The sequence below is a fragment of the Acipenser ruthenus genome, chromosome 41 (assembly GCF_902713425.1).
Source record: "Acipenser ruthenus chromosome 41, fAciRut3.2 maternal haplotype, whole genome shotgun sequence".
In the NCBI taxonomy this organism is placed as follows: Eukaryota; Metazoa; Chordata; class Actinopteri; order Acipenseriformes; family Acipenseridae; genus Acipenser; species Acipenser ruthenus.
The window spans coordinates 1,041,768-1,053,114 of NC_081229.1; the positions used below are offsets into that span (position 1 = coordinate 1,041,768).

The 11,347-nt window shown below is 59.2% G+C and overlaps 2 protein-coding genes across 2 annotated transcripts; both read right to left on the reverse strand.

Annotated features, from left to right (window-relative positions):
* Positions 1–694: 694 nt before the first annotated feature.
* On the reverse strand, positions 695–6,527 carry LOC117434045 (uncharacterized). Its single transcript, XM_059011151.1, has 5 exons — positions 5,241–6,527; positions 4,257–4,686; positions 3,630–3,873; positions 3,229–3,457; positions 695–2,343 (listed from the first exon to the last, which is right to left on the reverse strand). The coding sequence occupies exons 1-5, from the start codon at positions 6,345–6,347 to the stop codon at positions 1,174–1,176; spliced, it is 3,180 nt and encodes a 1,059-aa protein (XP_058867134.1). The 5' UTR covers positions 6,348–6,527; the 3' UTR covers positions 695–1,173.
* An 82-nt stretch (positions 6,528–6,609) lies between these two features.
* Positions 6,610–11,317, reverse strand: LOC131709148 (zinc finger protein 629-like). Its single transcript, XM_059011223.1, has 5 exons — positions 11,170–11,317; positions 9,027–9,344; positions 7,696–8,289; positions 7,284–7,505; positions 6,610–7,131 (listed from the first exon to the last, which is right to left on the reverse strand). Exons 2-5 carry the CDS (start codon positions 9,205–9,207, stop codon positions 6,815–6,817), a joined length of 1,314 nt encoding a protein of 437 aa, XP_058867206.1. The 5' UTR covers positions 9,208–9,344; positions 11,170–11,317; the 3' UTR covers positions 6,610–6,814.
* Between the last annotated feature and the right edge of the window lie 30 nt (positions 11,318–11,347).

Genomic DNA, 11,347 nt, shown 5'->3' on the forward strand with positions numbered 1-11,347 from the left:
AGACTAGGGCTCCCGGCGACCTCCTGGAACCAGGTTTCAAACCGCTGCTCCTGAAAAAGTGGCTTTGTGATCTTTCAGCTTACAAGACACACAGACAGGCAGGCGGACACACAGGCAGACAGACAGATATGCAGGCAGGCAGGCAGGCAGGCACATATGCAGGCAGACAGACAGGCACACAGGCAGACAGACAGATATGCAGGCAGGCGGGCAGACAGACAGACAGACAGACAGGCAGACTGACAGACATACAGGCAGGCAGACTGACAGGCAGACTGACAGACATACAGGCAGGCAGACAGACAGATATGCAGGCAGACAGGCACACAGGCAGACAGACAGATATGCAGGCAGGCAGGCAGACAGACACACAGGCAGACAGACAGGCACACAGGCAGACAGACAGATATGCAGGCAGGCAGGCAGACAGGCAGACTGACAGACATACAGGCAGGCAGACTGACAGGCAGACTGACAGACATACAGGCAGGCAGACAGACAGATATGCAGGCAGACAGACACACAGGCAGACAGACAGGCACACAGGCAGACAGACAGATATGCAGGCAGGCAGGCAGGCAGACACACACACACACACACACACACACACAGACAGACACACAGACAGACAAAGTTCCACATTTTGAACGAAGACCCCAATATATATAAAAAAAAAAAAAAAAACACATCCAAGCAAACTGCGTTTCATTTTATTTCACATTTTAATTCAGCTGGGACATTTCAAACCCTCCTCAAGGGGTGCGATTCAATCTAGAGGAAGGCGCTGCCGACACAGACAGCGCAGCTACGGCAGCGCCCTAACACTTCATCCAGTCCCTCGCACGCAGGAGCGACAATCCATCACAACCCCTGCGTTAGTGTTTCCTGGCTGAGCGCCGTCGCTTCACTCCCTGCAGACGCCGGCTCCGAGCCCCCGCTCGCTCTCCAGTCGCTTATCCTCAGGGCTCTCCGTTTTCCTTATTCAGTTTTGATCACGTGAGGTCCCTTTTTTTTTTAAAAACGCCGGCTCCTTTCAGTAAAACTCCTGGATTGTGAAACGAGATGACTTTAGCTTTATTTTTCTCTCTCCTGTAACTTGATTGAGGCTATTACTTGTGAAACAGGCGAGGCTGCAGGTGCTGACTCTGCTGTCGCTCGTTCGCTCGTTTTTTTCTACTTCTTGTGGAACTTGAGGAAGCAGTTGTCTCGCGTGGCGATGCAGAGGAACACCCGGCACTTGATGCAGCTCACGCTGGTGGTCCTGGAACAGCTCTCGAACCCGCATCCCCCAGCCCGCTCCAGCTGCTCGGGCCAGTGATCCGCTCCGTCGTACCGGAGCTCGGAGGCAGGCGAGGGGGGGAGGGGCAGGGAGAGCGCCGGCCTCTTCATCTCCACCCCTCCCCCCTCCTCCCCCCCCTCACTCCTGGGGCGTTTCCTGGCCCTCGATTCCGGCTTTGCTCCCGACCGGAGCAGATCCTCCGCCACCTGCATCCGGAACGCCATCAGGCTGATCCCGCGGCGGCTCCCGCTGTCCTGCCGGTACTCCAGCCAGGAGTTGAGCAAGGCCAGGTCGACGAGGTAGAGCAGCACGGTCACCCCCCACCTCCTCCAGGGACTGGGGGCCCCATACAGCTCCCCCAGAGCTCCCTGCCGCCCCACTGTCTCTTCAAAGAGCCGCCGTTCTCTCGCCATGGCCTCGGCCGCCCCCCTCCCCCCGCCGGGGGGCTCTCCTGCCAGGCACGTGGAAGCGAAGACCCGGCCTCTGCACCTGACCAGGGCCACCCTCCCGTCACCGCGCACCACAGCCTCCCGCTCTCCTCCTCCAGCCCCCAGCAGCTCCCCGGCCAGCCCCCCCAGGCTGCCGCCCTCCACAGCCCCGCTGGAGCGCACCCCCCCTCGCAGCAGCAGCTCCAGCGTCCGCGGGGCGGCTCGGGGGAGGAGCAGGACGTGACCCCCGTCTCCCGGGATGGTTTCCGCCAGCTGAGCGACGGCGTCGGCACGGGAGAGGGGTCCCCCGCCCAACTGGAGGTCCAGCACCAGCCCGCTGGCCCCCCCCAGGAGCAGAGAAACCCTCAGAGCCGCCCCCCTGCCGCCGCGGTGCTTCGAGGTTAACGGGACGGCGCGCTCCGTCACGGCGCAGACCGTCTCCCGCGGCAACCTCCGGCACGCCCGCTGCACGCTCTGCAGAGCCGGCCCGACCCGCCACAGTCGCCCCCCCACCTCCCCCTCCCCCCCGGAGACACGCAGGGTGCTCCCCAGGGCGGAGAAGCGCTCCCGGGAGATCCGCTCCGAGATCATCGGGATCCGGGTGGAGGCGCTCCAGTAGAGCTTGAGAGACGGGAGCTGAGGAGAGGGGGACAGGGGGGGGGGGGAGAGGGAGAGAGAGAGGAGACAGAGAGGGAGAGGGAGAGGGAGAGGGAGAGAGAGAGAGAGAGAGAGAGAGAGAGAGAGAGAGAGAGAGAGAGAGAGAGAGAGAGAGGAGAGAGAGAGAGAGGAGAGAGAGAGAGGGGAGAGGAGACAGAGAGGGAGAGGAGACAGAGAGGGGAGAGAAAGAGAGAGAGAGAGAGAGAGGGAGAGGAGACAGAGAGGGGAGAGAAAGAGAGAGGAGACAGAGAGAGGAAGAGGGAGAGAGGGAGGGAGGAGAGAAGGAGGGAGAGGGAGAGGAGACAGAGAGGAAGAGGGAGAGGGAGGGAGAGAGGAGAGAAAGAGGGAGAGGGGTAGGGGGAGAGAGAGAGAGAAACGTTAAGTTGTCTTTCTCAGCATCTCTGATTTCAATACTGTGAAAATAGTTTTGTTTTTAACCCAAGGAAAAGAAACAGAAGGGAGTTTTTTTTTTTTTTGCTACAAGCGACATCCAAAAACAAAACTAAAACTAACAAGTATTTGCGATGAAAGTTGTTTCACCTTGAAAAGGAAAAATAACAGTGAAGCAGATGATACTGAAACGTGACGCGGCTGCAGAGAGGAGGCTGGGAGGTCAGGATCAAATACTGGAGAACAAACTCACAGCAATTAATCCTGTCAGTTACTACACACTTTTATTTAGATCAAAACATCCTATTTTGTTTTTCCTGCTGAAATGAAGCACAGAGAGTGATTTTTTCAGAGAGTGATTTTTTTCAGAGAGTGATTTTTTCAGAGAGTGATTTTTTCAGAGAGTGATTTTCTGTGTCCTCTCCGTTCACCCTGGGGAGCGTTCCTATTCACTTGTGACTGCATCACACTTACCTTCAGCGTACCCATCACGATGCTGGCTCCTATGAAGACGCACACGTCCCTGGCGCTGACTCTCTCTGCAGCGCCCCCTGCCTGCCTGGAGCTGCTCTGCTGCGCCACGCTCTCCCACAGCTCCCAGCTGAAGTACTGCCTGAAGTACTGGGAGGGGCTCAGCGGAGCGGAGCGCAGGGGGGGCAGACTCGGGTCACCCTGGTCCTGGAACAGCAGGGCTGACTGAGCACTGCAGGAGAAGCACACGAGAGACCGGACCCGGGTTCAAATACCACTCATTATGAAATGCACGGTCAAGCATGCTGGTAAACAAACCAGAGTGGGGAAACACTGCAATTGAAAACACCACCCTGGTGAACTATGAGAAGCGAACAGCTGCTCGAACCCTTGGCTGGACCTGCCTTGTTTTTTTCCATTGATGCGCCGCTGGTTCTGCGTCGTTGGCGTGCTGGTCCTCTTCCTCCTCCTCCTCCTCCTCCTCCTCGCTCGGGTCTCCGGCCGGGCTGTACCGCGCCAGCACAGCGGCCTCGCCTTCCACCTCGGAGTCGGAGCGATCGGAATCCTCCTCGACCTCTGAACTCCGAGCCAGGCTGTCCAGCAGCTCCTCCTGCTGGCATTTCAGAGGAGGCTTCTTCCTGCAGGAGCCTGGAACAAAACAAAACACAAACGCACGCACGCACACACACAGACACGCACGCACGCACACAGACACGCACGCACACACACAGACATGCACGCACGCACACACACACACACACAGAGGGTTTTAATACAAAGTCTACAGTTAGAACAGCAGGCTTGTTTCAGCTCAAGTGTTTTTTTAGGGCTCGTTTTCTGACTTGCTTTGTTCAGAGTTACGGGGCAACACGTAGGCTCATTTTTTGTACCCCCATTTTTGCACCATATAAAATGACACACATGCACACACACTGACACAGACACACACACACACACACACAGACACATGCGCACACACTGACACAGACACACACACACACACAGACACACACACACACACACACACTTACTCAAGCCTCCTGTCTCTCTTGAAGCCTCGGTCACACAGACTCCTGATCGCCTCTGGGGTCTCTCTGCCTGTCCAGCATCTCTATCGGAGCCTCCATCAGCGCAGTCTGCCTCTCTTCCTCTCTGCCGCTCCCCCTCCTCCTCCTCCTCCTCCCTGCTCCCCTTCGAACCCGGGCCCCTCCGCAGCTCCCTCCGGGCCCCCGCTCTGCCGGCCCTGCTCTCCTGTGCTCCCGGGTCACCTCCAGAACCAGCACCCGGACCGGACCCAGGCCGGAGCTCCCGTTCCGCTGGAGCGTGGGGTTCCCGTTCCGTCAGCGGGGTCCCAGCTTCCATCTGCTCCAGCCCGGGGAGCGGATCCGCCCGGTCGAGGTGCTCCACAGGCAGGGAGAGTGACTGCTGCGACGCCCCCCTCTCCTCCTCCTCCTCCTCCTCCTAAAAACACACGACACACACTCAGCCTCGCTCCCTAACCCCTTACCTCTCTGCACCGCAGACCGGGCTCAGCTACAATTACAACTCCAGTTGCAACGATGGCAGAACTGTTTGCCGGAACAACAGCTGCTCTGTTCTGTTAAAATGAGCTCCGATCAGGCCACAGCGATTGCCATTAGAATTACAGTGCAACCCCCAACACAGCTCCACACATCCTGTTTATTACAAATTACCGGCCGAGTGAGAATAAAAAACACAGGGGCGGCACAGACCCACGACAGAGCTCTCCGCAGGACTCGGGGGGGCTGACAGTCGGGGGGAGGGTCGCTGCTCGGAGAGAATTAAGAAACAGCCGCTGGGGTTTGTGATGATTGATTGATTGATTGATTGATTGATCGCTGCTTTTCTTAAAGACTCTGTGGAAGAGAAGAGCGATCCTCACAAAACCCAAGCAGCTGCTTCTTCACTCAGCTCGATGCCAGGGACCCCCCGATCAGGACAATCGCAGGGTTTGGTGCCCCCCCCCACCCCCCACCCCCCCCCGCCTCACTCACCGTCATCAGAGCGGCTTCTCCTCCTTCACGCTCCCCCTCTTCTTGCTTCACGCAGCCCAGCAGCACCAAACCTCCCTCCATCTCCAGGACGCCCCGCCCGCTCTCCCCAGTCTCCACCGACGGGACGCCGTTCAGCTCCACGCACCCCAAATCAGCCCCCAGCGGGACCCCCCGGCTCCCCTCCAGCACAGCGCCCCCCAGACTGGAGGAGCTCCCCGACACGGGCAGGGGGGGGTGCAGTCCCGGGCTCCCCAGCGTCGCAGCATCCAGGGCTAGCTCCTCTTCCTCCTCCTCCTCTTTCAACTGGAAAACACGAACCACCATCTCTACCTCCCCCCCCTCCTCCTCGTTCTCTCCCCCCTCCACCCCCTCTCCCCCAGCCCTGCCCTCCACAGCCTCATCAGGTCCGGGCAGGACGTGCACCAGCCCGTGGTGGTTCACCAGCTGCAGGCTGGTGGAGGAGGAGGAGGAGGAGGAAGAAGGGAAGAAACTCCCCAGCAATCCCACGCTCTCCTCTTCCTCCTGCTTGATCAGCCCGCCCCTCCCCTCCTCCACCTCCAGGGGGTGCCCTGGGGAGGGGGCGCCCAGCTCGGGGGCCGGGGTCCGTGTCGGGCTCCCTCCGAGCAGGAGTTGCTGGTTTTCGCGCCTTTGCTCCAGGACGCTGGAAAGGCTGAAAAAAACACCTTCCTCCTGCTCCTCCTCCTCCTCCTCTTTGATCCGAGGGGGCTCTCCCTCTCTGTGGAGTCTCCCGAGGGCTGAATCCGATTCCTCCTGTCTTAAAACCACCAGGGCGACCCCCTCCCCCTCCCCCTCCCCCTGGGCTCCTGTCCCAGGCCGGCGTCTCCTCCCGAACCCCGCCCCGCTGCCTGCCGCACCCCACTCCCCCCCTGCGATGCTGCCGCGCTGCTCCTGCAGATCCGGGAGGTGGAAGAAACGGAGTTCGGGGGTCCCCAGATAGAAGCAGCCCCCCCCCAGCTCGGAGGTCTCCTCTTTCTTCACCTCCGTGTCCCCTTCCTCCGGCTCGCCGCTCCCCAGGCGGGAGGGCTCGGAGACGGGCAGGATCTCGCAGTAGACGGGCTGCTGGTCGCCGTCCTCCTCCTCTTTCATCACGGCACGCCTCGCCGCCTCCACGCCCAGATCGCACGCAGGTCCCTGGGGCCCGCTCTCCTGAACCTCCAGACCCGGGTCTGGGGTCTCTCCCTCCTCCCGCTCCCCCTCTTGCTTCACCCCCTCGTTCGCTGCCTCCCCCCTGGCCTCTCGTTCAGACACACCCCCTCCCGACTCTCTCAACTCGGCTCCCTGAATCTGCCCTCCTCCCTCTCCCTCTCCCTCTCCTCCTCCTTCTCCCTCTCCCCCCTCCTCAGTGGACCCCAGTTGCGGACCCCTCTCCAGTATTCCCATCGTCTCTCCCGGTCCGTGCCGGCGTTCTCTCAGCCGGTTCCCGGGCTGAAGGCACGCCTCCCCCCCGCCCCTCCTCGGTCTCCGCTCCTCTCCCCTCGAACCCCGCTCCGTCCACACGACCGTCGGTTCTGTTCCCTCCCTGACTCTCCTCCAGGCAGCCCTGCAGTGAGAGTTCAGAGGGGGGCTCCCCTCCTCCCCTCGACTCCTGACCCGCCCCCACGCCCTGGTTCTGACCCGGCTCTCTCCAGTGCTGGTTGCTGCGCTGGTGCTGCTGGAGGCACGGCTCCTCGTAAAAAACGCTCCCCGCAAACCTGGCAACAGAATCTGCGGCTCGTCTCGCGGCTCAGGGCCAGGGGCAGGGGGAGGGGGAGGGGGGGCTCAGTCAGGGAGGGGGGCGGCTGGGAGTCGGAGCTGCAGTGGTTCAGGTGGGGGTCACAGGGCTGGCGCGGAAGGGGGCAGATTGTACTGCTGTTGGTGGGCAGGCTTACATCTGAAACCGAACCCAGAAAAAACAAAACAATGAAAAAAATCAATTAATTAATTAATAACTACATAAATGAATCAATAATCAATCAGTGCATGTAAATGAATGTATGAATGTATATATATAAAGGTCTCTGCGTCTCTCGGAGCAGCACTTACCAGCCACAGCAGCCTGCATCTCTCCCTCCTCCCCTCCCCCTGACCCTAGCCCCGGTCCGACGCAGTACCCCGGCTCTCCACAGGGGGGCAGGCTGCCCTGGCTGTGCTGGGCGGAGCCGGGGGGGGTGCTGGGGGAAGGCGGGACCTCGGGGTGCTGACTCCTCACGTGCTGCTCGGCCGTCTGCGGGTCCGAGAAAGTGAGCAGGCACTGGGAGCACTGGGCTGAGGAGGGCGGAGAGGAGGAGGAGGAGGAAGGGATGGGGAGAGGGAGAAGGAGAGAGAGGAGGGGCAGGAGACAGTGAGGGTGGAGAGGAGGAGGGGAGAGAGAGACACACACAGTCAAACATAATCCAACAATACGGAATTACAACAAAATGCACAAATCCATCCCCCCACCCCCCTCTCCACTCACCACCCTCCAGACTGGCAGTGGGGACAGCCCTCTCCTCCTCCTCCTCCTCCTCCTCCCCCTTCCTCCTCCTCCTCTTCCTCTTCTGTGGCTTCTCCTTGCCGCTCCCCGCCCCTCCCCCTGCTCCCTGCTCCTCCGCGTGGGTCTGCAGGTGACGGTGCATCCCGGAGGATTGCCTGAAGGTCCTGCCGCACTCCAGGCACAGGTAGGGCCTCTCCCCTGTGTGGGTGCGCCGGTGGTATTTCAGCAGCGTCAGGGTCTTGCAGAGTTTGCCGCAGTCCGCGCAGGCGTAGCCCAGCTGCCCGAAATGGGTCCTCTTGTGGGCGGTCAGCTCGGAGGAGCGTCCGAAGCGGGCCCCGCACACCGGGCACTGGAAGGGCCTCTCCTCGGTGTGGCCCCGCTGGTGGGCCAGCAGCTCCCGCGAGGAGGGGAAGGCGCGGTCGCACACGTAGCAGGTGAAGAGAGAGCCGCCCAGCACGTGGCGCTCGTACTCCGCGGGGTGCCGCTTCTTCAGGTGCCGCTCCTGGCATTTGGGGTCGCTGAAGGTGATGTGGCACTCGAAACACTGCAGGGAGAGCGGGGGGGCGGGGGGAGGGGCTGGGGGGGAGAGGAGAGGGAGAGGAGGGAGGGGGGCAGAGGGAGAGGAGGGAGGGGGGGAGGAGAGAGGAGAGGGGAGGAGAGGGGGAGAGGAGGAGAGGGAGGGAGAGGAGGAGGAGGAGAGGGAGGGAGAGGAGGAGAGAGAGGGAGGGAGAGGAGGAGAGAGAGGGAGAGGAGGAGGAGAGGGAGGGAGATGAGGAGAGAGAGGGAGGGAGAGGAGGAGGAGGAGAGGGAGGAGGAGGAGAGGGAGGGAGAGGAGGAGAGAGAGGGAGAGGAGGAGGAGGAGAGGGAGGGAGAGGAGGAGAGAGAGGGAGAGGAGGAGGAGGAGGAGAGGGAGGGAGAGGAGGAGAGGGAGGGAGAGGAGGAGGAGGAGAGGGAGGAGGAGGAGAGGGAGGAGGAGGAGAGGGAGGGAGAGGAGGAGAGAGGGAGAGGAGGAGGAGGAGAGGGAGGGAGAGGAGAGGGAGGGAGAGGAGGAGAGAGAGGGAGAGGAGGAGGAGAGGGAGGGAGAGGAGGAGGAGGAGAGGGAGGGAGAGAGGGAGAGGAGGAGGAGGAGAGGGAGGGAGAGGAGGAGAGGGAGAGGAGGAGGAGGAGAGGGAGGGAGACAAACAGTTATTTTTTTTTTAAAATCCTTTTCAGGGCCAGGCAGTGAGAATTGTTCTTACTTTCTCACATCATCAACACGGGTCTCTCCTTGAGAAGGAGTCCCAACCACAGGCTTTAAAATCCACCTCCCTTACCTCCGGGGGTCTCCTCCTTCAGCTCCTCCTCTTCCTCCAGCCGCGGCGGCTCCTTCCTGGCCGGGGCAGCTTTGCGGCCGCGGGTCGGTTTAGCCGCGGAGACCTTCCCTTTAAGGGCGGCGGTGCCAGCGGGCTTCTTCCCCGGGCCCTTCCCTTTAAGGGGACCTCGCTCCTCCTCCATGCCCTCGCTCTGCTGCTTTCTGAGTCGCGCTGTCGAGGGAGCGCCTGCAGGGGGAGCGCCACCCCTCCCCAGCACTGCTCCTCGTCCTCTCAACCAGCGGGCTGCCGTGTGCGTGAACTGCAGCGGTCAGGGGAGCACTACAGGGGTGAGAGAAGACAGCGGTCAGGGGAGCACTACAGGGGTGAGAGAAGACAGCGGTCAGGGGAGCACTACAGGGGTGAGAGAAGACAGCGGTCAGGGGAGCACTACAGGGGTGAGAGAAGACAGCGGTCAGGGGAGCACTACAGGGGTGAGAGAAGACAGCGGTCAGGGGAGCACTACAGGGGTGAGAGAAGACAGCGGTCAGGGGAGCACTACAGGGGTGAGAGAAGACAGCGGTCAGGGGAGCACTACAGGGGTGAGAGAAGACAGCGGTCAGGGGAGCACTAGAGGGGTGAGAGAAGACAGCGGTCAGGGGAGCACTAGAGGGGTGAGAGAAGACAGCGGTCAGGGGAGCACTACAGGGGTAAGAGAAGACAGCGGTCAGGGGAGCACTACAGGGGTCAGAGAAGACAGCGGTCAGGGGAGCACTACAGGGGTGAGAGAAGACAGCGGACAGCTAAATATCTTCAGTATATATATGTATATATATGGGCTCTGGACTCTTGACCGGAGGGTCGTGGGTTCAATCCCAGGTGGGGGGGGACACTGCTGCTGTACCCTTGAGCAAGGTACTTTACCTAGATTGCTCCAGTAAAAAACCCAACTGTATAAATGGGTAATTGTTTGTAAAAATAATGTGATATCTTGTAACAATTGTAAGTCGCCCTGGATAAGGGCGTCTGCTAAGAAATAAATAATAATAATTTATATATATATATGTGTGTGTGTGTGTGTATATGGGTATGTGTGTGTGTGTGTGTGTATATGGGTATGTGTGTGTGTGTGTGTGTATATGGGTATGTGTGTGTGTGTGTGTGTATATGGGTATGTGTGTGTGTGTGTGTATATGGGTATGTGTGTGTGTGTGTGTTTGGGTATATGTGTGTGTGTGTGTGTATATTTGGGTATATGTGTGTGTGTGTGTGTATATTTGGGTGTGTGTGTGTGTGTATATTTGGGTATATGTGTGTGTGTGTATATGTGTGTGTGTGTGTGTGTGTGTATATGTGTGTGTGTGTGTGTGTGTGTATTACAATGGGAGTCTTATTTCCCTCCCTCCTGTACCCGCACGGAGGGCGCTGATTTTAGCCCTGGTCTAATCTAATGTAATTCTTAATAAAGCCCCGGACAGGCGGGTGCCGGTAGATGCTCTATCGGGTCCAGCGCTCCCTCGGTTTGATTACGTAGCGCTGCCGGCGCTCCAGACAGACAGACAGACAGACAGAGAGAGTCCAACTGATGACAATGACATCAGCATTGAGAGCGACGCAGGCGCGCGTTACATAAACACCAAGCTCGGACACAATGTAACCCTCGCACAGCAGCAGGCGTGCGATCGGATAACGCGCAGATACATACGGATAACGCGGTCTGCCGTGAAAATGCGCGGACATCTCAGTGCTGTAGAAACACAACATTGCTGGCAGCTTGCTGTGTAAATACTAGAACACCACGTCCGCTCGCCCAAGCTAATTCATTCTTAGTACAGTCAGCCCGGCCACAATGCGATCTGCTGCGTTTTGCCCGAATAATGGCCGCTATCTGTTTGCGTTGCCTTTTTGAATACCTTTTGCAACACCGGCGTTAAAATTGCATGTTTGTATATTGTTATTGCAATCGTAGTGGTTGTGTGTGCGTGTACAGAGCACGCCACTGCACTGTAATAATACCAAGACACAGACACCCCCACGCCTTTATCCAAATCACAAACATAACGCGCACGGTCCGAAGCGCATCGCATTGCACGTACAAGAAGGTTGTCGCGCGTAGTTTTATTTTCGAGTAAATAACAAGGTGTATTTTTTAAAATGTTTTCCTTACCTTCAGTTTGTTATGTTATTCCTGCTTCACCCCGCCTCTATCGCCGCCAACACAAGAGGTCTGCGCACCACGTGTGGCCGGGGTAGGTGCTTTGTGACGCCACGAAAGGGGCGGGGCGGGGCTGGCTTGGGTGGAGCGCAGCACGCTGGGAGTTGTAGTTCAGTTTGTCAGAGTTGTA

Excerpts from the sequence above, each read along its gene's own strand:
- LOC117434045 (XM_059011151.1), bottom strand. The coding sequence starts at position 6,347 with ATGAAAGAGGAGGAGGACGGCGACCAGCAGCCCGTCTACTGCGAGATC. Across the intron at positions 3,458-3,629 it reads CATCAATGGAAAAAAACAAG|TGCTCAGTCAGCCCTGCTGT; the intron begins GCAGGTCCAGCC and ends CTTCTCCTGCAG. Across the intron at positions 2,344-3,228 it reads TCGTGATGGGTACGCTGAAG|CTCCCGTCTCTCAAGCTCTA; the intron begins GTAAGTGTGATG and ends CCCTCTCCTCAG.
- LOC131709148 (XM_059011223.1), bottom strand. The coding sequence starts at position 9,207 with ATGGAGGAGGAGCGAGGTCCCCTTAAAGGGAAGGGCCCGGGGAAGAAG. Across the intron at positions 8,290-9,026 it reads GAAGGAGGAGACCCCCGGAG|CCCCTCCCCCCGCCCCCCCG; the intron begins GTAAGGGAGGTG and ends TCTCCCCCCCAG. Across the intron at positions 7,506-7,695 it reads CACTGCCAGTCTGGAGGGTG|CCCAGTGCTCCCAGTGCCTG; the intron begins GTGAGTGGAGAG and ends CGCCCTCCTCAG.